We start from the raw sequence: 24256 nt of genomic DNA, 5'->3' as shown, positions 1-24256 counted from the left end.
AACTGCAGGCTGGGTGGGAACCAAAAATCACAGTCTATGCTATGCAAGCAGGTTCCTTGAGTATAAGAAAACAAGCACAACATTCGGAAAATGAGTAATAATGTAACTCCTTCACATATTTGGTGCATTTGTCAGAATATGGATAGGTTAAAACACCCTTTTTACAGAAGATCAACCTGAGGGTCAAACTGATAAAATACTGACCCCAAGAGCTTGCTTTATCCTTATTTTGATCAACTGGTTAAATTGGAGTTCTGCTCTACAGGCTGAGTACTCACTGTTGGACAGGCTCTGTGCTAGACACTGAGGTTACCAAAGTAGAAGAAAAAAGGCTACCCTCATGGCTTTAGCGAACTGACAGGCATAAAGGAGCTTTTCCCAACCGCAACAACTAGGAGTTGGCCAGGAGGAAGGGCAACTGGTTTCTAGTTTTGACTCTGACTAGAACAGTAGGACTTTAAAGTGTGACCCTAAGGAAAAACCTACTAAACCAAGGTCCTTTTCTTAAAATGTGTTATAAGTTGGTCATATTCTTCTTGAATAAGAGCACTCTGTGTGTGTGTATGTGTGAACACCCAGTATACCTAGTATGGTGGCGGCAACAGTCATTTAATGTCTTAAATTCCCGTAATGTGGGAGAATGCCACCACCTGGTGGTCATGAGTCCATCTCTCTGGTGCACTTAATAGGAGGCTATGATTTTCATTAGCTGCAACCAATGAACCATTTGTTACCTACTAATATTGTCATAAGATTTATTAGACCCAGTGTCTTTCTTCTAGCCCACCTTTCGGTGTTTGGGAAGTGAGTTGTTTTGGCAGACATTCACACATTCCAGACCACATACCTTATGCCAACAGTGGAAGCTGATTCATGCTTACTTTTAAAAACATCAGAAGTCTGGGATGATTTTAATGCTTCCAAAGGCAGAAGAATGAAGCAGATTATTTCTCAATCTTCATGATTCTAATTAGAATTATACACAAAAGGTATACCAAATTACTATCATCTTGGAGAATGGAAAAAAAATATTACAACCTTAAGATAATACTTCCTGACATCCCCGATGGAGGGGTTTGCTGGGGGTGTTAATTTTTTCTTACAGTAAGCTCACCTATAACAGGCCTTCTTTCAAGAAGGGAACATGAGGCTGTTTTTAACACTAAAGTATCTGATATCTAGTAGGTACCCTTGGAAAATATTCTTACAAACATTCTGGTGAATGAGAGTTATGGAAATATACTAGTTTCACAATACAATGGAAATCATCATCTTAAATGCTATGAGTTTTAATCACCAAAGCCTGAGTAGTGAGTGCTGCCTTGTCTGTACTTCTAGGTGTCAATTCAGACCTCTTTGGCATAATATAGCATCATGCAAAACCCGTTCCTTCTGACAACCATTTCACGCTTCAGGTGTGCCTGCTTTTCCTTGCTGGGTCCCAAATCCCACCACTGAATAATGTATTTCACAATCTCTCCCTTTCCCTTCTCTACATTTTTCCCTATTCCTCAGATGTTGCAGAATCTGAGGCATGAATGGGCTTTTTTTTTTTTTTTTTTTTTTTTTTAAGACTCGGGCAGACAGGTCGAGGTAGCACATCCTGCGTGGAGCTGCAGATGCCTATGCAATTTAACATATAACCTACAGCAGATTAACCTTCTCACCCACAGGTGATCTTAGGAGCTCTTCTCCCTGCTCTGTTTTTCTTGAGGCACAGTCTTACACCTTGCTGACTTTTGTTACACTGGTGTGATAAACTATGTCCTTTTTTTTCAGGGGGTGCACAGTATGATCAAAATCACATAATCCTCAACACTGTCAGCAAAGAGAAGTTAACACAAGTGTGGGAAGCAATGGTCCTTTAAACCTGAAGAATACCAGAGCAATATTTTGGAGGTCCTTTCAGCTACCTAATTTAAGAAAAAACAAGAACTGACAAAAGCAGCAAGGCAAAAGCAGGACTTACTTCTTCACTCTTGAATCACCCTGCCATGACTGGAACAACTGTTGAACCTTTTCAAAAGATAATTGTTTTTAAGCAATAATTTGTCCTTCTTTCATTTCTTGCCTTTCATTTCCTTAAACAGGCTGCTTCATTAGCAGCTTTTGGGTATTTAAAAGAATATTTTATCAAAACTAAAACTGTTTAAATTATTTCTCAAGACAACGTATAGGAACAAATTTACTTGACTTTGTAGACCTACGGATTCTCGACACTTTTAAGAAAAGCATAAGAGCTTGAGTTGTAAACTGTTCAGCATCTGAGAAGAAAGAATTCATTAGGTCTGTCATTTTGGACCATATGATTCTGGAATCATTCATTATTTTGTATAACAAAGTGGGAAAAGCATATGTTGGGACTTTTTTTTTTTTGTTATAAATTAGTAAGTTACAAGATTTCATGACCGTGTCTGCTAACATTTATTAGCAGGATTTGGTTATTTTAACACCCCTGGGCTGCCCAAGAATGTCACAAATATTGTTTAATGCTTTTCTTACAGATGCCATGGAACAGTATTACCTTAACCTAACTTATTAGCTATTTTCATCTATAGTTAGCTCTGGAGCAGTGTTAAATTGCTAAGCTCAGGTCCCTTATCCAGCCCCAATGACATGAGGCCTATGGGGTCACCTTACCTGAGTATTGCAGCCCTTGTGGTCACTTAATTCTGGTAGCAGAAATGAGATGTGGAAAGCTCAGAAGGATGACCAGCAGTTATCTCCAGAAAGAGAAGGGAAGGAGGCCTTAAGGGATCTTTGCTGAACTTTGAAAACCCTAAAATGCAGCAAGCATCTCAATGAAGATTATGTTTAACTGATGACAATTTGCTGGCCCACATGGTGCTGTTCAAATAATGCATCCAGTTTTGAACAAAACCTCTGAACATTCCTTGACTATACTCCCCTTTTTGTCCTCATTTCACCTCTCCTTGTCACTAAATACTGGTGCTCTAGTCACAGGAAGAACAAATCTTGTTTTCCCTTTCATCTGTCCTGGTGTGTTTCTAATTCTAAAATGTTGATCTTCTAGGGAGTCTCTGGTAGGCAATTCTGATCATCAGAGTAGTTTTATATCTCATTTTAAAATAACATTTGCACATGTAAAACAGTCAACATGTCTGTCTTGTTCTTAGATGTATAGCTTTGACTTTAGGCCTTTTGTGCATATCATTACAGTATGGTGGGTAAAACATTCTACAATAGCCTGTATAGTTATCTCCTGAATAAACTTGTTTCTGATTAACTATATTGATGAAATTTGATAGAATCCATTCGGTGCTCTCATAACATTTCAGAGACTCAGCTACAGATTAGAAACACATGTCTGACTGAGTAGGAGGCGGCAGGTCTGGTAGGAGGCTACCAACTTTCCTCTTTGCAGACTCAGTAAGTGGTAAGGGATAGGTGCCGCTTTTCTGAGAGTGGGCCCTGAGGGTGAGTGAGATCCTGCCTAGTTTTCCCCCTAACCACCACCTGGGAGACCTCAAGAAATTTGTGCCTCTGGGAGACCTCAAGAGAAATGGGCTGAGCTCATTCAGGTGGACGTCTAAAGTGGCTCTATTTACAAATGGAAAAGCACTCTCTAGAGAAAAGCTCTCACCCAGCACACTAACCAAACAAATGTCTAACAGGAATAAACCAAGTAGAAAGTTACTCAAAACAGGTGTACATCAAAAGTTAGAGGCTAGTTTCTAAGGAACAATAGCAAGGATGAGCACAACAGGAAATGAACACCTTAAACAAATGGACACACACTACAGATTCAGAAGCTACAATGGGCTTAAGAGCCATACCTAAATACAGGCGTTTAATGTCAACTGGAGAACTTTGGGTCCCCTGGGAATGGCAACACTTTCCATGGAAATGTCCTCAGAAAAACATGTTTCAATTATTGAAAGAGGCCCAGTCCTTATGTAAAATGTAAGGATGTAAAAAAATTAGAAACTTTAGCATCACCTTTCATTACTAAGAAAGGAAACAACTAAATAGGTCACTGATCAGATTTTTATATATGACCGAGAGAGAGTCAAGACTTGAGAGCCATTATTTCAGAGGAATAAAAATAAACCTTGGTCAGTGAAAAAGTGGTTATGATGAATCCTAGAAGGAACCAGTTTTAAGTAAACTCTGTTGCTATCTATCCATTTGTCAAAAGTTCTAGTATCTCACAGATGTTAAGGTAATAAAACAATTTGAGCTACTAGGAGAGAAGGCGTCACAGTAATTTGCACATTTGGTGAGAAAGAACAGCTTGAAAAAAATACACAATTCTCACTGACTATAAAAAAGCCCAAGGATACATAGTTTTCGATCACGTCTCATTTATGTATTCTGTGCCTCACAGCAAATAGCAGTGCGTTAGGGGCCAGTTTTACTAGAAAGCATGCTGGGCCAGGCTGGGCCAGGCAGTGCGATGTGCAGAGGGTGACTATAAAATCAATCTGTGTGCAGTTTAGGAGAGAGATATCTGGCAAAAAAGGTGTTTGCTTAAACTCAGGGTCTGATCTGGAAAGGGGTGGTGAGACAGAAGTTTGGGCCCATAGGTACTCACCAAATAAGAGCCAACAATCACCGAACTGATTATTTATTTAAATGACATTAATAACGGTCTTTCCTCGTGCATGTCCTCTTTCTACCTTCAGGAAGGCTTCTGGAACTTCAGAAAATGGAAACGTTTTTTCAATAACCGGTTGAATCTATGAAACACAAGAAGAGGGGGACTGGTAGATAGGAAAATGGCCAGGGCGGACGGTGTCAGTATTTAATTTTAGTGCCAAGGTCCCTCAAGACCCATCTCTGTTGGGTCCAGGAGCCCACATGGTGGCTGCACCCTCTTCTGTCTGCTGCTTCTCTGTCAAGCAGCCCAACTTGACCAGTGCTCAATCTGCTCTATGCTGGTCAAGTCCCTGTCCTACTCTTCAACAGCTGCCAAGTCTCCGACATTCAAAAGCTCACCACCCCAAGCTCAGCCTCTCTTGAACTCTACATTTCACCAAAATGGTCTACCTGTCACTGTCAGAGCAGGGTACATTTGTGCCTCTATAGAATTCTACCACCCTTCCAGATCCCCCAGCATGCAGTGTGTCTTTATCTTGTGATGGGCTGCGTGACCCTCTTCATAGACTGTTTGTCCCAGCTGGGTACAAGTCTCAGCCTGCTGTGTATGTAAACACCAAAGGGCCACACCAAGGTTCTTGCTATGTGCCCCATGGGCCTTCACTGGCCGTGACAGTGCACAGACAGACTTCTTCTTAATCTGTTTTAACTCTGGCACATCTACTCAACCAGAACTTAATACCTATGGTATAGTCACCTCTTTTAAATCCCCCAGAACACCCAGCAAATGCTAGGCACATAGCAGGAGCTCAATAAAAGTCAATTAGGTGAAAACCAATAAGATAACTAGGAAGCAAGAGTCTTATGTGGGCTGTCTGGGTTTCAGAAGAACTTGTCTCAGGCTGGAGTAGCACTGGGAGGCTTCATTGAACAGAACAGCTGGTCAAATTTACAGGAAATCCATGTCAGCTCATAAGTGAATGCTGCTGGCTCCTTTCACTGTGTTAGTATTGCCAGCAACCTCCCTTTGAAACACAGTCCTACTTAGTGTACACACGACACAAAAATCCAATTGAACTGTTCTTTTCAAAACTTCAAAAAGAATCAACCATTGTCAATGATATTTCAGTGTCCTACCTCCCACAGCTCCACAGGCAGGGACAAAATGGCAAAGGGGATATACAAACACATGTTTTTACAACCCCTTTTCTTTAAAACAGGGAGAAGCTAAGTGTCCCTGTGGCATTCAGATGCATCTCAAGTACATTTCCCTGCGGGAACTTCACATCCCGGCCACCAGGGAGCGTCTCAGACTCAGTTCCCTTTTCCCAAGAGCTTGAAAATTCTTTTGTGCCCACAAGTCACAATAAAACAGCTAGCACACTGTCCTCACTATGAGCCAAGCAGTCTTCTAAGTGCTTTATATATTTTACCCCATTTAATCCCTGTAACGAATCACTTTATGAGGTAGGTTCTACTATTATTCCCATTTTACAAATGAAGAAATTGAGGCATAGAGTAAATTAGTTGCCTGATGACACACAGCTTCTGAGCGTTGGGCAGGGTTCAATCTGGACCAGAGGCACCATTACACGCCAAGCCTTTCCTAGACCATCTGCTGCTTTCTACACCAACTCCTAAGATCTTAAGGGGAGGGAAAGGTAGCCAAGGATGATGAGATTTGCATAGCCTGCATCTTGGCCAGCCTGCACTGCACTAAGAGATCATGCCAACCAAGGATCCAGCTTCCAGACCCTGTGACCAAGGCCACTGAGCTGGCAGCTGTGGTACATATGCTACCACTTCGACCCGCACTTAGGGAGGACGTCACTGATTAATAATCAGGGTCCCCCTCAGCAAGCTGAGTATGACCTTGGATCTTCTGCAACATTGCGGCCACAGATCTGAGCTGGCTTGTTACAGGAAACCTCTCTCTTCCTCTGTTAAAGTAACGGAGTGCATTAAAGTTGTTTCCTTGATGTCCCAAGTGAAACCTCCTGCACCCATAACCTTAAAGCCTTTGGGATATTGTTTTCCGGATGTTGATTACTTGAAAATGAGCCACCTGAATGCACGCTTAATGTATATTCCTTGGGCTCTCTTTACAAATGAATCAGAATCTCTAGGGGTAAGGTGGAGACAATGTACTTTAAGCTCCTCAGGTAAGTTTTCTGTACCCTGGAGTGGGAATTACTGCAGTCTTGCCTTTTTCTTAGCCTTGCATTATACATATATCCTTTCTATAAAGACTAAGTAGCTGCCATCTAAGTGTCAGGCATTTACTCAGAGCAGCTACCCCGGACAGACACCTGAGGTAAGCCAGGGAAAAAGGAGGCGGTAGCAACACATCATGAGCACCGGTCGCCAGCACAAAAATCAACACAGCAGTGGTGCTATCAGAGGTCACAGAGACAGTGTGACCCACCTGTTCACCTCCAGAAAGGACTGCTTCAGCTCCTCTAGCCCTGTTCACATGAGTGCTCTGACCAGAAACACAGATTCTGAACTGATGACACAGGCAATGGCAGTGAGCGCACACTTTAATCTGGTCAGGCCTATTGTGGTGAAAAACCCTAGAGGGCTGACTGTGGCATAATGAATCACTGGGCTCTTCCCATCAGTGGCAAGGAAAAAAGGCTTTCAATTAATAGGCATGCAAATGTCACTGCTGGCTGAATATATGACAGCAAACAGAGATTAACTGGATAATGAAGCCGTATCTGCACACAGCCTCCCATCAGACGTAGAATGCTTGTCTGTCATGTAGACAAAGGGACACACTAAAAACCCAGAGGGGAAGGACAGGTTACTCAGAGTGGGGTGGGGGCGTTTACGTGATGACACTGCTGGAGTCCGCCAGCACAGGCAGCCTGTTATAAAGCAGGTGGCTCAATACCCCACTTCCCACCTGTAAGTGCACGGTCACAGCTGACCAGAGCTGACTAGACGCCCATAGCAGCAGTGCTCGATCTAGTCTTGGACCCAAATTCAGCATCTTCAGCTCTTGCCTTACCTTCCTGTCAAAATCCAGGCCCCAGGATTGGGCACCTGCTGCCTGACATCCCTTCTAGGAGCACCCAGGGACAATGGGAACCTCAACTGCCCATCTGCCTCTGAGGAAGAAATTCTCTTTGGTCCTTGAGAGGGAGATAAAGGAAAACCCTTTCACCACAAGTGCAAGAACTGGTAAAAAAAAGAGGATACCACATGGGCAGGCACAGCAGCAGGCAGAGAGGATTTCACCTCAATTCCCATTTTGAGTGAGAATCACAAAACAAAGCTTACGAGGGATCTTAAATGCCCGAGCAAACCTTTTTGACAGATTAACAGAAGCACAAGTAGCTGTTAAGAACCAGGTCAGATCTGTCAGCAGCAGAGCTGAAGTTAGGACCCCAGATTTCAATACTGCATCACACATGTGGGTGTGGGGAGAGTCTGTAGACCTCTTCCTCAGGTCTCAGGCCTTGGCCTCCACTAGGCAGAGAACCCCAGCATCTCATAGTGAGGTATGTAAGGAGAGACAGACAGATGGCAGACACCACAGGAGATTTAAGGCTCCTGTCATGAGTCCAAGGCTACCCACCTGCGAACAAGTACCAAGGCCAAAGGGCAGGGGTAGCGGGACCACAGTTCCTGCACTTCCTCTTGGATAGGGATGACCCTGACCTCTATGGGAGGTTCAATATTTCCAGGGCTGGGATAAAGGGAAAGAAGAGGGTTTAGCTAAGGAGATATGAAGCAGACAAAAGGAAGAGACGGGCATTTCACAGCTTTGTTATTTCTGGAAACTTCTGTCCACAGATGGAAAACTCAAAGCTGGAAGATAGGTGATTATGACGGGGTAGCGAGGGCGGAACTCTCCAAGGGAGTAAAAATGTGCCCATTTTTTTAAAAAGATGTAGGACTCGTGCCTGAGGACACCCTGAACAAAAAAATACTCTTTCCAGTCAGAGGGGGAGAGGAGATAATTGGCCTAAATCCTTCCCAGAGAAACAATTTCAATAGCATCAGAAAAACATCAGTAGCATGAAGGCTATGAGTTCACACAGAAGCCACACTTGGCAAGATAACCCTATTCTATCATTAAACAATGCATTCTTTCTATGGAGGGAAAAAATAAAGTTGCAAATAAGGAGTTTAAAGTTTGGGAATATAATTTTTAGGGCCTGGCCATCCCAAAGGGATCTGGGAAATCACCTGCCTCAGAACTTACTGTATTTCTTCCAAACCTGCACTGTCCAATCTGATCACCTCTAGCCACATGTGGCTATTTGAATTTAAATGAATCAAAAGTCAATAAAATGAAAAATTCAAACCCTAAGTGTACTAGCCACATAGTAAATGTTCAGCCTCCGCCTGGCTAATGGATACCATACAGGACAGTACAGACAGAGAACATTCCCACTGCAGAAAGCCTTAGTGTACAGCACTACTCAGAAGGCAGCCAGCACCTCTCTCCAATGATTGAAGCTAGTGGGCCTGGAGAAAAATATTTTGAATTCAATTCTAATAAATTACATAGGAGCTATTCTGATGCTGTGTGGAGATTTTTCAACCTACCGAAGATAGAGCTTCCATATGGTTCAGCAATTCCACTCCTAGGTATTTACCCAAATGACACAGAATCATTAATTCAAAAGGGCACCTGCACCCCTATGTTTATAGCAGCACTATTTACAATAGCTAAGCTTTGGAAACAACCCAAATGCCCAAAAATAGATGACTGGATCAAGAATATGTGGTATATATATACACAATGGAATATTACTCAGCAATCAAAAAAGATAAACTCATGCAATTTGCAGCAACATAGATGGAGCTGGAAGGGATCATGCTCAGCAATGTAAGCCAGAAAGAAAAAGAAAAATACCGGATGGTCTCACTCATAGCAGGAATTTAGAAAACCTAAATAAGGGACCAGGAAAAAGACTAGCTATAATAAAGAAAAAATCATAATCAACAAGCAACTATAAACCAGAGACACACTACGGGGGGTTGGGGGGGGGGGAGAGGTGGGGAGAGGAAGGATTAGGGTCAAAATAAGGGGAGTGCAATTGTATGGGGAATATAACCAAAATGAAAATGCATACATTGTGCAAAAATGAAAAATGATGTAAGAATTATATAAAATATTTTTAAAAATTCCAAGAGAACAGAAAAAATATATATACGTGTCAATAAACATACTCAAAGAGATAAAAAGGTACAAAGAAAAATCTGCCTCCCATACTTGATTCCTAGCTACTCCCCTCCCCGTGAGCAACCAGCACTTATCTAGGATCCAAAGAAGTACTATACAACTGTCTTAAAAATTTCAGACTGAAACTGTGCCCAGTTAGGAGATTCTGAAATCCCGCTATGTGCAGCAACAAGCCTTCGCAATGACTGACATGTGAAACCAATGCCTAAGTGTGGATCTCCAAGAGAGAAGGACTGTGAAATCCTCACACACTTGGGGAATTTCAGTTCCTCATCACTTCTGAGCCTGACAACAGTAGGACATTGAAAGTAGGGGATCTTAATTCAAAAAAGATTTACTGAGTGCTACACTGTGTTCATAATGGGCTGGTGTTCATAATGGACGTGTCAGTATAGTGCAATCGCACTGACAATGCACTTTATTATGGATAACTCTGAACTTACCCCATTTTTTCTAGGTCACATAGGCCTCACAGGAGAATTAAGAGTCTATCCATAGTACTCATAAGCTCAGATTCTACTTTTACAAGGATAGTTTAAGTCATAAATGATCTGGGTCAGATTTCCTTCACATTCTTAGAAAGAAATCTATAATGAAGTAAATCAGGTGAGAAGGTAAAACATGGGTAGAGAGAGCTAGAATGTAGGTCTTCGGGAAATTCCAGACACTGAAAACACAAATTTGTTTAAATTTTTACATAAAATAAATTATATTGAAAATAACCAAAAATGGTTTTTTTAATATAATTTAATAATGAAAACTATAAATGCATAAACCTTTTGACTGGACAATTCTATTTCTATGTGTAGCTATGGAAATACTTCAGTTAGGTACTTAACACAAACACTGGGTTACTCAAGTATTATTGGCAAAAGACTAGAATGACCAAATAAATTATGATACACATCTACTATAGTATTCTATGTAACTGTTTAACAAAAGAATGGGGGAGATTTTAATAATCTGATATGAAACAAGTTTGACATAGACTCTTAAATAATAAACCAAGATACAGAATAGTAGTATAGTACCTATTTGTTTTAGGATGTAAGGAAGAAATTATATATATTTCTCTCTACTGACACACAGAGCATCTTTGGAATACCCAAGAGACCATAACATTGATGGTATCTGACAAGGGGAATCTCAGTGACCTAGAGACAGGAGTCAAAGGAAGACTCTGTAAAATAACTTTAACCACCTTTTAGATTTTGAACATTGTAAGTGTATTGCCTACTCAAAAACTTGAAAGTACTTTAACTCGAGGGAGGAAGTCCTATTATACCATCAAAACAAAGATGTTAAACAATGGTACTTGGAGAAATAAAAATAAAACTTTAAAGTATATTGAAAGAGTAGGCGCTTTGCTCTTGGTGCATGACTTTACATTGTTAAATAGCAACAACAGTAGCTCCTTTATCAGATACCTGCTAATTAGATTCATTAAGCACTCAGCTCAAACTTAGAATAATTTCACCATCCTCATGCAATTTAACAAGTTCTACTAACCGCACAGTAAGTCAGTAGGTTTGTTCTGTTATCCCTTCGAATTTCCCAGTGTAGACAGATGTCTCACACTGTCAGAGAAGCAGGGGACCACAGAGCTGGTCTCATCTTGGCACCCCATGTCACATATCAACTTTCACAGTTCCAGAGCCCTTCACTGTCAGGAATGACTCCTGAGCCCCAAACAGCCTGGTCAGGAGAAAGGAGACTCAAAGGTAAAAGGAACATTTTTCCTCACCCCCTCCACATTCAAGGACACTTCAAGGATATCCTTACTTCTTTAATGTTCTGATTTAGCCATTCTGTCAGTTACCTGACAAATTTAATAGGTAGATATACACAAGTCACCTTTCTTCTCTGTTGTGTAAATAGTAATTTCAGGTAGAGAGAAAGAGTCACAATATTTTGAATACAAAAGAGCAATGGTAAGCATGTGGACAGCCTGGAGCAGATATCAGCACAAGTGCAATTATGTGGTGTACTTCTGGAGGGCAGGGACCTCTACTAGTGGGGCTTTAGCCACTTGAACTATGTAGTACTATGAGCCAAGTTATTTGACAAAAGTTCATTTCCTTTTCACTAGAAATAAAATTAAGCATCCCTTTTGCATGTGGGAAAAATCCTACAAAGATACACTTACTTACAGTCATAGTACGGTCAATCCCCCCTCTCTACCCAGTATACACCAACACTTAAAAGTCCAAGAAAAAGTGCAAAGACCTGGAACCAAAAGATCTGGGAAACAGGAGCTGGTCATATATCGTTCCTTAGCTATTATAGAACAAAAACAACAACAACAAAAAAAACAAATGCACAAGCAATAGCTGTGCATTTGATAAAAATTCCTTATCAAAGCCAAAATGGAAAGATGAAATGTACCCAACCAGGGGTAAGTGCCAACAGAAGCAAGCCCACCCCAAGAGGCTCTTTCCAAGCAGCTTAGCATGGATTGTGCAGTGGTAGTGCTGGCCCTGCCTAACCCCTTTCCCCGCCTGACAAGGCAACTTAAGCTTAAGTTCCAAATCAGATTCAAACATTAAGGCACTAAATGGTGGAGACAGAGGGCCTCCTTGGTGGTGCAAGGGGTTAAGCACCACACTATGAAGCAATCCTCAGCCTCTGTAGCATGAGTTCGATCCCTGGCCGGCCAGGGAACAACCTACATGGTGAGGCAGACCTCTCCAGTCTCGCCCACTGCTGCCCTCAGCAGTGTATTTCAGTCTGCCTGTTCTGTTCTCCACTCTGTCTCTGGTGAATCCTCTCACCCCTGCATCTCTGGCCTGTACCCCATCTCTTGTATGCATAAATAAATCATTGGGGGGGGGGGAAATAAATAAATAAATGGTGGAGACAGAAAAGCACCGGATTGGTAGTTAGAAAGTGTGAGCTTGGTCCCACCTTGGTAAACTTGAGCATGTTTCTTTATCTCTTTTTGCCAGTTTTCTCAATGAGAATCATTGTATGGACCCTTCAGGGTATATAATGCCCCCCATCATATCACTCCACATAATCTCAATAAAATCACAAATACTAGCACCAGAAAATGAGTTTGCCTTCTGGGTTTTTCATCCAAAGATGAAATGTCAGGACCATTAAGAGCAGTAAGTGCCCAAATTAGCAGACTTTCAACCACCCCAGAAACCCCGAAAGGCCTTTGACACCCAAAAAGGGATGAGCAGATTATAAACAACAGTCCCTTCTCCACAAAATCCACTGCAGTTCAGACATTAGTCAGATATACTAACCAATTGTTCCCACTAAAATTCCCATCAGTCCTCACCCATGTCCTTCCTATAGACCCTCTCAGATATACCGCTTCTTTGCCCTTTATTTCATTATACTAGTCTGGGAACAGGAGATCTGGGGACCTGACTTCTAGCCCAATTTTGTTAGGGTTTAGACTCCACAGTCTTTGTTCTGCTTACCTTTGCAGAGCAGCTTCACCCTCAGATTAAAGAAGTTCCAGAAGCAGTTCTTTACTAAATGTACAAGTGCATCCCCACCTTTGTATAGACTGTCGATGTGGTATCTTCTTTTCAAGACCATTTCTAAAATATCAGCATCTGAGATTCCAGGTCTTTCAACCATTTAACTAAATATTTTCAGGAAAATCATATATCCTCTCCATAAACCAAGTGGGTTAGATCAGATGATGTAAGTTCTTTTTTAGAAATGCATGATTGCCATGGAGAAGGAACCAACAGTATACCACTTAAGCTCAGTGGTGCAAGACCGCAGACACACTGGCCAAGCCTACCTGTGGACAGTTGCCATTTTCTACGCCTGGTGGGCAAGTCACAGAGATGACAATACAGGGGCTGCACATACCTTTCCCTCATCCACCAGCTTTGCAATATCATCTAGATATGGACCACTGGCCATGAAAAAGGCCCAGCGATAATGGACTCCTTGCCAGAAGTGCTAAAAAGAAGAAAACAAAACATGTCAAATGTCAGAAATGGTAAGATCAGACAAAAAGCAAATTTAGGGAAAAGTATTTTCTGAATGACTAAGACAAACTGATTTCTCACTTCACGCTCAAACAATGAGTTGTATGCTCAGCACTTTAGCACAGTGACTGACAGATAGTGAACACTCCATAAATGTTCAAAAACGAATGAACAAAGAAAAATCCACATGAACTCAGGTTTCATCACCAAGCTATGACTGACAAGCAATTAAGTACAGAAAGTTCTTAAAACAACAGTCTAAATAGTCTTACACATTGAATTTCTTCCCTAGGAGATATTAGGGCCTGAGACCACTAGGTTTTCCCTACTAAGCTTTGAATAAAGTCCAGAGGTATCAGAAAAGAGGTTTTTACTTAACCCAAGAGTTCTGCTGGGGAGCAATAAGGCATCAAAAGGTAATCTTAAACAAGAAATCCAATCACATTTTTTCCCCTGGCTTTGAGAGAAATAAAACAGCTTTAAAGACAAAACAAAGACAAAACAAACCCAGTCTTTACTGGGTCTTCCCCCTTAGTTACAAGTCCCATGTGATCTAATCTACTTTGGGACTAAAAATCTTACACCAAAAGGGTTACTGATCACTCTACTGCCATACCCACTTCGATTTAGGGTAGACCACTATCAAAATAACAGGTGAACTGAGGCTCCCCATGATACCTCAGTAGCTTGTTCAACTAAATTTCATAAAAGGGCATCTATCTGCAGGTGGTGGTGGGTTAGTTACTACCATGCTGCTTCTCTTCCCACACCTGCTCACAACTGCTAGGTGAGCTCAGACTTCTTTCCCACTGAGTTCACCTCTGTCTCACGGTTCCTCAGCATGACATAAGCTACACCTGTAGCATGAAGCTGGTAAGTGCATGGAACTCCCCTGCTGTTCTAGCTCAGCCACTACCCCTTTCAACTCCCTTCTATGGCCTGTAGAATGGGCCACAGGGTTGTTGGAGGGATTAAATGAGAATGCATAGAAAATGCCTGATAGATAGAAAATATTCACTAACTATTCAGTGCTGAAAGTAAGCTTATTGAAGAAACGGGGCAATACCAAATTAGAGTGTAAGATGTAGAAAGACAGAACCAAGCTGTTAAATAGGAAGAGCTCTGCAATAGGTGTGCCAGGAAGGGCTTACTGGTTGGCTGAGTGATCCTATAGTTAATTGTCTAAGCTAGAACAATTGTAAGAGTTAAAGGAGCAAGCTTTAATAATGATCTTAGAACCACATACAGAACAGAGCCATGTTTATCCTAGAATAGGTGTGACAAGATATAGATTTCCCTGAGCCCTCAGGGTGGCAGGGCAGAGCTTGAGCTGGCAGAAGTCACCAGATAGTTTCCTCCTGGCCCAGAGCAACCTCAGCAAGTTATTCAAATACTATCATTTTCTATGTGTGTCATAGCATGAAAGGTCAGGAAGCACTGATCTAGGCCATTATCTTAAAAAGAAAGTAAAACAGTTTAAAGGCTTCTGTAGCTAGAGACCTGAAGCACTGAGATTGTTCCAGGCTTACAGTGGGGCCCAGTAATTACAATCACAGAAGACCTGCTTGTGTCCTTCTCCTTCTGAGGTCTGGTCTCACAGACTACAAAGAAAACATTTTGGCAATTGTTTACAGTATTAAAGAAGGAACAGCAATGGTGACAAGGGCCACATCTATAATTCTTTATAGCATGTTGCCCTGTAAAGTGAAACTTTGGGTCTGTAACAGCAGAATTTTAAAATTCTGTTTGAAGGGGTCTGTGTATTTTTTCCAGACCATTATAGGAAGTAAACAGAAGCAGGCGGGAGAGCTGGGAGCATTACAATGAGGCTTTAACTATGCACATTCTCAGAAAGACATTAGAAACCACTTAAAAGGTTTTCACATGAGATTACCACTATCATCTTTCAAGTAGAGGAAAGAAAAAATTGAATAGAGGAATGCCTATTTTACTCTGAGGACAAGTCTGAAGGTTAACTTGTGAGAGGTCTCACTGGAGTACAAACTGGAATCTTACAGAAAACTTAAACTTTTATTTTATTTTATATTTTTTTAAAAGATTTTTATTTATTTACTTATACAAGCACTGGGTATAGTCAAGCGCAGGAGGGTGAGAGAATTCACTAGAGGTGGAGCGGGGAGCAGAACAGGCAGAAGGACCAAAGTACACTGCTGAGGGGAGCAGCGCGCGGCAGGAGAGGTCTGCGCGCCATGTAGGACCCTCGCCTGGCGGCCGGGGATCGAACCTGCACTGCAGAGGCTGTGGGCAGCTTCGCAACCCAGCACTCAACCGCTGCGCCACCGGGGAGGCCCTAAACTTTTATTTTAAAGCACTTGGAAAGCCTGGGTTTCATGAACAGGGAAAGAAGAGATGAAGGACAGCTAAGATCTCTTTCTCCACCATAAAGCACCCTGCAGACACTGTTTCTGGCTGCTGCTGAATCAAAGGAAGATAAAGAAGCCTGGAGTAAAGTGTCTGATTTGTTCATCTATTACACATACACATTTTCTAAGATTGAGTAATGGTCGCCGCTATTCTTTTTACTAATTTTCTACCTCTATGTACTTAGTACATAGAATTCAAGATACCAAATTCCTCAATTTCACCAACCAAAAGATATCAAATTAATTTCTAGAATAAAGAAGTTAAAAATAATTATCAATGGGCCTCCTTGGTGGCACAGGCAGTTGAGCATTGCACCATGAAGCTGTCTGCAGTCTCTGCGGCGTGGGTTCGATCCTGGCCGGCCTGCGAAGGTCCCACATGGCGAAGCAGACCTCTCCTGTCTTGCCCGCTGCTCCCCTCAGCAGTGTATGTTGTCAGTCTGTCTGTTCTGTTCCCCGCTCTGTCTCTGGTGAATCCTCTCACCCTCCTATGCATCTGGCCTGTACCCCAGTTCTTGTATAAATAATCTTTAATCTCACTAACATGTTGGCTCGCTCAACATAATGACTCACAACCTTTTACTATTTAGAAGTCTTCGAATACCCTTTTCCTGAGTTTGCAGTATTTTGTGTTGAAGTAAAAGACAGAATTTTATTTATACTTTTTTCCTACCACTCATTCTATTTCAACATTTAGATTTTAAAACAATGACCTATGGCTACCAACTGTGCATACCATGACATTTTATTAGCTTTTGTCACCACTGTGATGGCAACAGGCCATCATGTTAACTAGAGAACAGACTTTCAAGCTTTAATATCAATCCTGTAACTAATGCTGATTTGCAGTAGCCCTCAAGGTTACCACACACTGGGTGTGTTCAACTGGGTGATATCTGCTCCTTACAGTTCTGCTCATGGTGGCTTCCCTAACAGAGTCAGGCTTACTAATCAAGTCTCAGAAAACTCCCAAAAAGCCATCAATAGCTAAAGTTTCTGATTCACATTGGAGATACAATGTCACCATAAGTTAGTACAATTCCAGAAGAAGAATGATGATTCTAATTATCCTTTGTAGCCTCAATGAAGTAAATTACAATTTCTTTAACATTTTAAAAAAAGTCCACGGACCCTAAGTATCTGAAAGTCTCAGTCTTGGAATCACTGACCTATGTCATTGTTACTACCAGAGAATAGAAAACTGTGTGCACTCTTAATAGTTTCCACCTTCCTATACAAAAGACTATTAGTTTAAGACTGATGAAACAGAGGGGCCATCAGGAACAGGCAAGAAAGAAACAGAAGTATATCAAGTGGTAATAATAAAGGCTAACATTTAATAAAAGCTTTTTTGTACTAGGCATCATGCCAAGTTGTTCACATGGGTTATCTCCCTTAATCCTTACAACAGGCAGTAAGATAGATATGCTATTAGCTTCACTTGACAGGTGAAGACATGGGGCTTAGAGACATTAGGTAACTTGCCAGGGATCATACAAATATTAAGCAGAGGCCAGAATTTGAACCTAGTTAATGTGTGACTCCATATTTCATGCTCACAGCCACTTCATTGCGCAGCCTCCAAGAGAAAAACTAAATGGAAACAAAGATCCAGAAGTATGAGTTATCAGCTTGCTCTCACCAACCAAGACCATTCCCCCTACCTTTAATGTCTTAGAACCCACAGTGACTCCTGTCTGCAACATGCCATCTGCTACGCCCAATCGATCCATGTTCAGTAGGAAAGGAGTCACCAAAGTCACATATGTGGCTCCTGACCATTTCTTGAGAAACTTTAGAGCCCATGTTTCAGTGGATCCACCAACATTATCAAGGATAAAGTCAAACCTAGGAAGGAAGAATCAAATAAAAACATCCTTGTCAGTCTTGACCAGGCTCCAAACCCCCTTCACGCCTGCGCCCACTACCTTAGGCTTTATTTCAGTGACAGCTCACAAACCATGCTGTGCAGAGCTGTCCAGCAGAGAGGTGGTAGCTTTGAAAAAGAAAAATACAGTCTTCACTGGACTGAATTTCTGGTTTTTCTCTAAGTCAAATGAGACTAATATTTTCGGTCATACGATGACATAATTTTCTAATGCTTTAAAAATGACTTAAGTGGTCCTCAACTAAGGGTGACTTTAGTCTCTAGAGGACATTTGACAATGTCTAGAGATGGTCTTAGTTGTTGTATTTGGAGAAGGTATTGAAAAGGGGCTATTGGCATCCAGCAACCAAGGATGACAGAAACACCCTACTGTGCAGAGAACAGCCTCTCACAATAAAAAAATTATCCAGTTGAAAATGTTAGTAGTTGAGAAAGTAAGCTTGCTGGGATCAAGAAATCTTGACTCAAGCTTTAAAGAAAACCACAAAGTTCTCCATTCAATATAAGTCAAAGTATTCTCTAATTTACATGAATACTTGAAAGAAAAGTATAAAAGGTTTTCATGCTTTTATTCCCTTCAAAGACAGAAGTGCTTACAGAAGCATCCTCTTCACCTTCCGGAAGTTTTTATTTATGTATTTATTTTTGGGTTTCACACACAATATCAGGACAATACATAAAGAAATCAACAACCTGCTCTCAGTCTTCAATTCTGCTCTAATATGCTACAAAAATCCAGTCACAAAGGAATCCACAGGAATCGACATATTCAAATCCTTAAATTTAATCTAAAACTGCTATAATTATATCCTACTTAAAGTGAATAAAGGCTAAGGAGGTTTTAATATAATTTTGAAAACAAAGATCTATATAAAGAATGAATATTTATAAATTAAGCAAACTAGCAGATGAATTCCTTTCTAGATCATCTGGATAAAGTCAGACATCAAAGCTTCCAGAAATGTTATGGCCAACTTTGTGGATACTGAATCTTTTATGGGACTAAACTAAACAAGGGTAAATAAAAAACTGAAGGTTATGTACTGCAGAATGACCTTGAGATTATTATTCTCATTAGAAAAGAACAGAAAATTTTCTTCATGAGTTTAAGTTTTCACTTGTTACTATTTTTAATTTTCCACTTCATTCTCAAATTTTGAACAAACGTGATGTTTAATTTAAATGAAACTTAAGGGCAATCTGGTATTACAGAACAGTCACTGCATACCAAAAAAAAAAAAAAAATGTCTGAAGACCAGGTTGGAGAATCAACCCTCCCACTGATGATTAAGTAGCATGACCCTGAATGTGCAAAAAACTCAGAAATCTTCTGTCCCTTATTTTCTTAACTACACCATGATTAAGTTTGGACTGAAGGGTTTCAAGCCCTTTCTTGTTGTAAAAGTCTAAGACTCAAATCTAAAAACCTGCTACTTGGAAAGAGGAACAAATTTATTCTATGTGTATTCAAAGGCCAAACTCTAAGGAGAAAATATGAACATCAAATTGCACTAAAGCTGTTGGGGAAAAAAAAAAAAGGTAATGGCCTTCATTGGTCAGTTAGTAAGGTCCCCCTTCTGGAAAAAAGCAAGCAAGTGAAAAAAAGGAGCCACTCTTCAGAGATGCAGAGGAGCACACTGTCACATAGGGTCGAGATGTGAGGTTGAGTGTGCTCCCGATCTTCCATCTGTCAGGTGTTCTGTTCTCTAGTGACAAATTCCAGCCATTTATAAACTTCAGGTAGACAGAGGGAAATGGGTTGGCCATGGCCTCAGTTTCATGCTGTTACTACTAAAAGCATATAAGATTAAACAAAATTACCATTTATCTAGGAGGTAGATCTCAGGCCCACAGAGGCTAACTTCCTGACATATGGGCAGGAAGGTAGCTGACAAGATCTCTGAAAGGGACAATGTTATTCCTCAACCACGTCAAGTGTGTTCCTGCCAAGACAGCTTCAGATTTGTTATCTCCACTTGGCACAATTTCTCTTCTCCCAGTTTTCCTCAATAATTCATTAAACAAATATTTATCGAGCACTTAGTACATGTTACTACACTGCTCTAGGTAGAGAGGGCTATAGCAGGGAGCAAGATCAAAAAAAAAAAAAATCCCATTGTTTGTTCAATGAAGGCACTGCTCAAACCACCTAAAACAGCTTCCTTCCTCATCATCTGTTTTCCCCTTTGCCTGTATCAATGTTCTTGAAAGCAGTTACCACTGAAACTCCCTGACCAGAATGTAAGCCCCAAAGGGGGATTTGTCTCATTCACCACTGTATATGTGTGCCATGTTTCAAACCCTGCCTGGCAAGAGGAAGGCTCCCTAAAGAGCTGAAGCAGCTGGCTGCTCCTAATCTTACTGCCATCTCCTTGTGGGAGAGGATGGTGCTGGCTGAGAAAGACTGGGTAGTGTTAGATGGGGGATCCTTTTGTTTCCCTTTTTCCTTTTTTTAAAAAGCAGGTGTGCAAAAAAATGAAAAATCAAGAAATGCCCAAAAAGGGGAAAACTGATTAAGGAGAAAAACCTTTGAAAAAAACAGTAAAACAGCTTTCCAAGTATTTCCTAGTTGTGCTCTCAGCTTCAGTTTTATCTCAGCTGAATGAAAACCAGATGAATAAGCCACCTTCCTATTTCTGCCCAAGACACAGTGAAGATTAATCAACAGAGCCGGTGGAACTCCTGAATCTGCTTCGGTTTGGTACTCTAGGCCAAATCACTGCCTGGCTCAAATGCACTGAGAATATCCACAGTGCTCCCATTAACAGAATACATGGCCTTTGTTTCTCTGAAGGCCTTATCAAGCTAAAACACTGAAAACATGTGCTAGTCACGTATTTTCACGCACTGCCCTATGTTCTTCCTTGTTATAGGTACTTCAGAAGGGTACACACTTCCAACTATGCCTTCAGACCTCTTACAAACCAGCAATAAAAGTAACTTAAAAATTAGCAAAAATTGTGTAGGCAAAATACCTTCTCAGTTAGCACATTATGTTTCTGTGCTGTATTAACATCTGGAGTTATAATACCTATAAATTCTAATGACTTGAAATCTTAGACAAGTATCTATGGAAACATTTCAATATTATTGTCAGGCCACCAAACCCTCTCAGGCCTATATTATCAAGTGTTCTTGTCCCCACTTTCCTGATGTGAACGTTAATCTAATACATACAGTTTTAAAGATTTCAACTGCTCTTCCACATTTCCAGATCTGTAGTCAATTACATCATCTGCCCCAAGCTTCCTTACAAGTTCACTGGCATCCTGAGAGCAAACTGCAGTCACATGAGCATTCCACGCCTTCAGTACCTGCCAATAAAAAAAAAGGGTGGGGGGGGGGGAAGCAGGAAAATGGACTACATTTAAAAAAAATTAGTTGGTACCATGTGTACATATATTAACCTAATCTCTAGAGAAATCTTAAGTGCTTTGTCTTAACAAGAACTATAGGAAGCCATCTCTCGGAGACTAGTAAAAGTGATTCAACTCAAGTTCACTAAGAAAATCCAAGAAACAGATCTCATTTTCCCTTCATGACATTTTCCCTTCATGACAGTTGCCTTGTCATGAAGTTTTAACCAGTCTTCTTTGGGAAGGTCTCAGTGCCTCACCAAAATCAGAAAAGATGAGAAAGCATAAGTTTAGTGCTTTATGATGACAAAAGTAAATTGGTAAAAAATTCATGTACCAGGAAATGACTATTTTAAGTGTCCTGAACATAAAAATGCAACAGCTCTTTATTTGCATCTCTAGTATTAGTTTTAAGTCAGGTAGCTCTGTCAAAGCAACCAGATGTCAGTTTAGTAGGTTAATACATGAAAATGTGCTCTTAAGGGCCTCCCCGGTGGCTCAGCGGTTGAGCGCTGGGTTGCGAAGCTGCCCACAGCCTCTGCAGCGCCAGTTCGATCCCCGGCCCCTGGGCGAGGGTCCCACATGGCGCGCAGACCTCTCCTGCCGCCCGCTGCTCCCCTCAGCAGTGTACCTCATCTGTCTGTCTATTCTGTTCCCTGCTCTGGCTCTGGTGAATTCTCTCACCCTCCTGCGCTTCTGACTGTACCCAGTGCTTGTATAAATAAATAATCTTTAAAAAAACAAAACAGTAAGTGGAACCCCAAAATTGGCAAGGACAGCCATACTTATGTCAAATAAAATAAACTTCAAGTTAAAAGGGTATCAAGAGCAGGTATGGATGTTATATCACGATTAAGAGGTCACAACATCAGGAAGACTTAATATTCACAATATATATGCACCAACCAAAGGAGTACCAAAAGCACTTATATCAATGGCACTTACATCAACGGCAGATCAACCAGATAGAAAATCAACAAGGAAAACACCAACCATAAGTGAGCAATTAGACCAGATGGGCCCACTAGACATTTATAGAGGACTCCAATCCCATAAAGTTGAGTGTATATTCTTCTCAAGTGCACATGGAACAGTTTTCAGGACATGTTAGGTCACAAAACACTGGGATTATATGTTAGGTTTCAAAACAAGTTCAATAAATTCACATCAAGTATCATTCTCTGATCACAGTGATATCAAGCTAGAAATGAACCACCAAAAGAAAACAGGAAAAAACCTCAATATGTGGAGACTGAACAATACACTACAAACTACAGGATTTAAGGAGGAAATCGAAAGAAGAAATTAAAATACCTGGAGACAAAAATAAAGATCCAACACAGGTGCAAAGACTCTCAACAAAATTTTAGCAAACTGAATTCAATAATACATTAAAAGGATCAGACATCATGACCAAGTGGGAGTTATTTCAGGGGCGCAAGGATGTTTCAACATACCCACATCAATCAAAATAATTCACCATATAAGCTAAAGGACAACACAAAAATTACATGTTCATATTCATAGATGCAGAGAAGTCATTTGACAAGACTCAGTATCCATTTATGATAGAAACACAGTACAATATAGAGGTCATAATAATAATAAAGGTCATGTATGACAAACCCACAGCTAATATAATACTCAATAATGAGAAGCGTAAAGCTTTTCCTCCACGATCAGGTAAATGACAATGTTGTCTACTCTAACCATTTCTGTTCAATGTACTATTGGAAGTCCTAGTTAGAGCAATTAGGCAAAAGAAAGATATAAAATGAATCCAAATTGTGAAAGTATTCACCATTTGAAGATGACATACTATATATAGAAAACCCTAGACTCCATTAAAAATATTAGATACAATAAATCAGTATGGTAAAGAGGTGAGCCACAAAATCAAAATACAAAAATCTGCTGCATTCTTATATGCACGTAGCAAAACAGAAGAGAAGGAAATCAAGAAAACAATCCCATTTATAGTATCAAACAATATTAAATACCTAGGAATAAACCTAACAAAGGAAGTCAAAGACTGATTCAATAAAAACTGTAACACAAGGAAACAGATATTCCATGCTCACAGGTGGGAAGAATTAACATTATTAGAATGGGCATCTTACCCAAAGCAATATATTTAATGCAATTTCTATCAAAGTTCCAATCAAATTCTTCAAAGATACAGAAGAATCATTACTGAAATTTACATGGAACCACAAAAGATCCCAAATAGCCAAAGCAATCTTGACAAAAAAGAAGAGTATCACATTCCCAAATTTCAAACTATACCACAAGTCTACAGTAATCAAAATAATATGGTATTGGAATAAAAACAGAAACCCAGACCAGTGAAATAGAATTGAGAGCCCAAAAAGAAACCGTATTTATGTAGTTTATCTACAATAAGGATCCAAGAGCACAATGGAGGAATTAAAAGTCTCTTCAAAAAATGGTGCGGGGAAAAGTGGACAGCCACATGTAGAAAAATAAACTAGACTACTCTTTCACACCTTACAACAAAAATTAACCCAAAATGGACTGAAGACTTGAATAAAAGACTGGAAACCATATAATATATATATATATATATATATATATATATATATATATATATAGAAAATAAAGGCAAAACACTCTCTACATTGGTTTCAGTAATGTCTTTGGGAACTCAACTCCAACAGCATAGAAAACAAAAGCAAAATAGACTACATCAAATTTAAGAGGTTTTGTAAATATAAACTATGATAAAAATGACAAGGCATCCTACAGAATGGGAGAAAATATCTATATATCATATATTTGACAAGGGGGTAACATCCAAGATACAGAGAACTCATACAACCCAACAAAAAGAAAACAAAGAACCTAATCAAAAAATGGTCAGAAGAGCTAAACATACTTCCCAAAGAAGACAG

At 40.4% G+C, this 24256-nt stretch overlaps 2 protein-coding genes across 2 annotated transcripts in view; one reads left to right on the top strand and one right to left on the bottom strand.

The window, feature by feature from the left end:
* Positions 1-1868, top strand: part of CRYBG1 (crystallin beta-gamma domain containing 1) — a gene marked incomplete at its 3' end in the record, with an annotated part of 45537 nt that extends 43669 nt beyond the window's left edge. Inside the window, exon 20 of the mRNA XM_084227787.1 lies at positions 1780-1868. Within this exon, the coding sequence (XP_084083913.1) occupies positions 1780-1868 (89 nt within the window). The remainder of the gene's footprint in view (positions 1-1779) is intronic.
* Positions 1869-4592: 2724 nt separating this feature from the next.
* Positions 4593-24256, bottom strand: part of RTN4IP1 (reticulon 4 interacting protein 1) — a gene marked incomplete at its 3' end in the record, with an annotated part of 39328 nt that continues 19664 nt past the window's right edge. Inside the window, exons 6-9 of the mRNA XM_084229079.1 lie at positions 21166-21302; positions 17765-17948; positions 13595-13687; positions 4593-4700 (exon numbers count right to left, since the gene is read on the bottom strand). Coding sequence (XP_084085205.1) covers positions 4593-4700; positions 13595-13687; positions 17765-17948; positions 21166-21302 — 522 coding nt within the window. The remainder of the gene's footprint in view (positions 4701-13594; positions 13688-17764; positions 17949-21165; positions 21303-24256) is intronic.

This window comes from Talpa europaea (assembly GCF_964194135.1).
Source record: "Talpa europaea genome assembly, chromosome: 2".
Lineage (NCBI taxonomy): Eukaryota > Metazoa > Chordata > Mammalia > Eulipotyphla > Talpidae > Talpa > Talpa europaea.
Note: the sequence above shows the minus strand (reverse complement) of the source record. Positions and strands in the feature narration are given on the sequence as shown.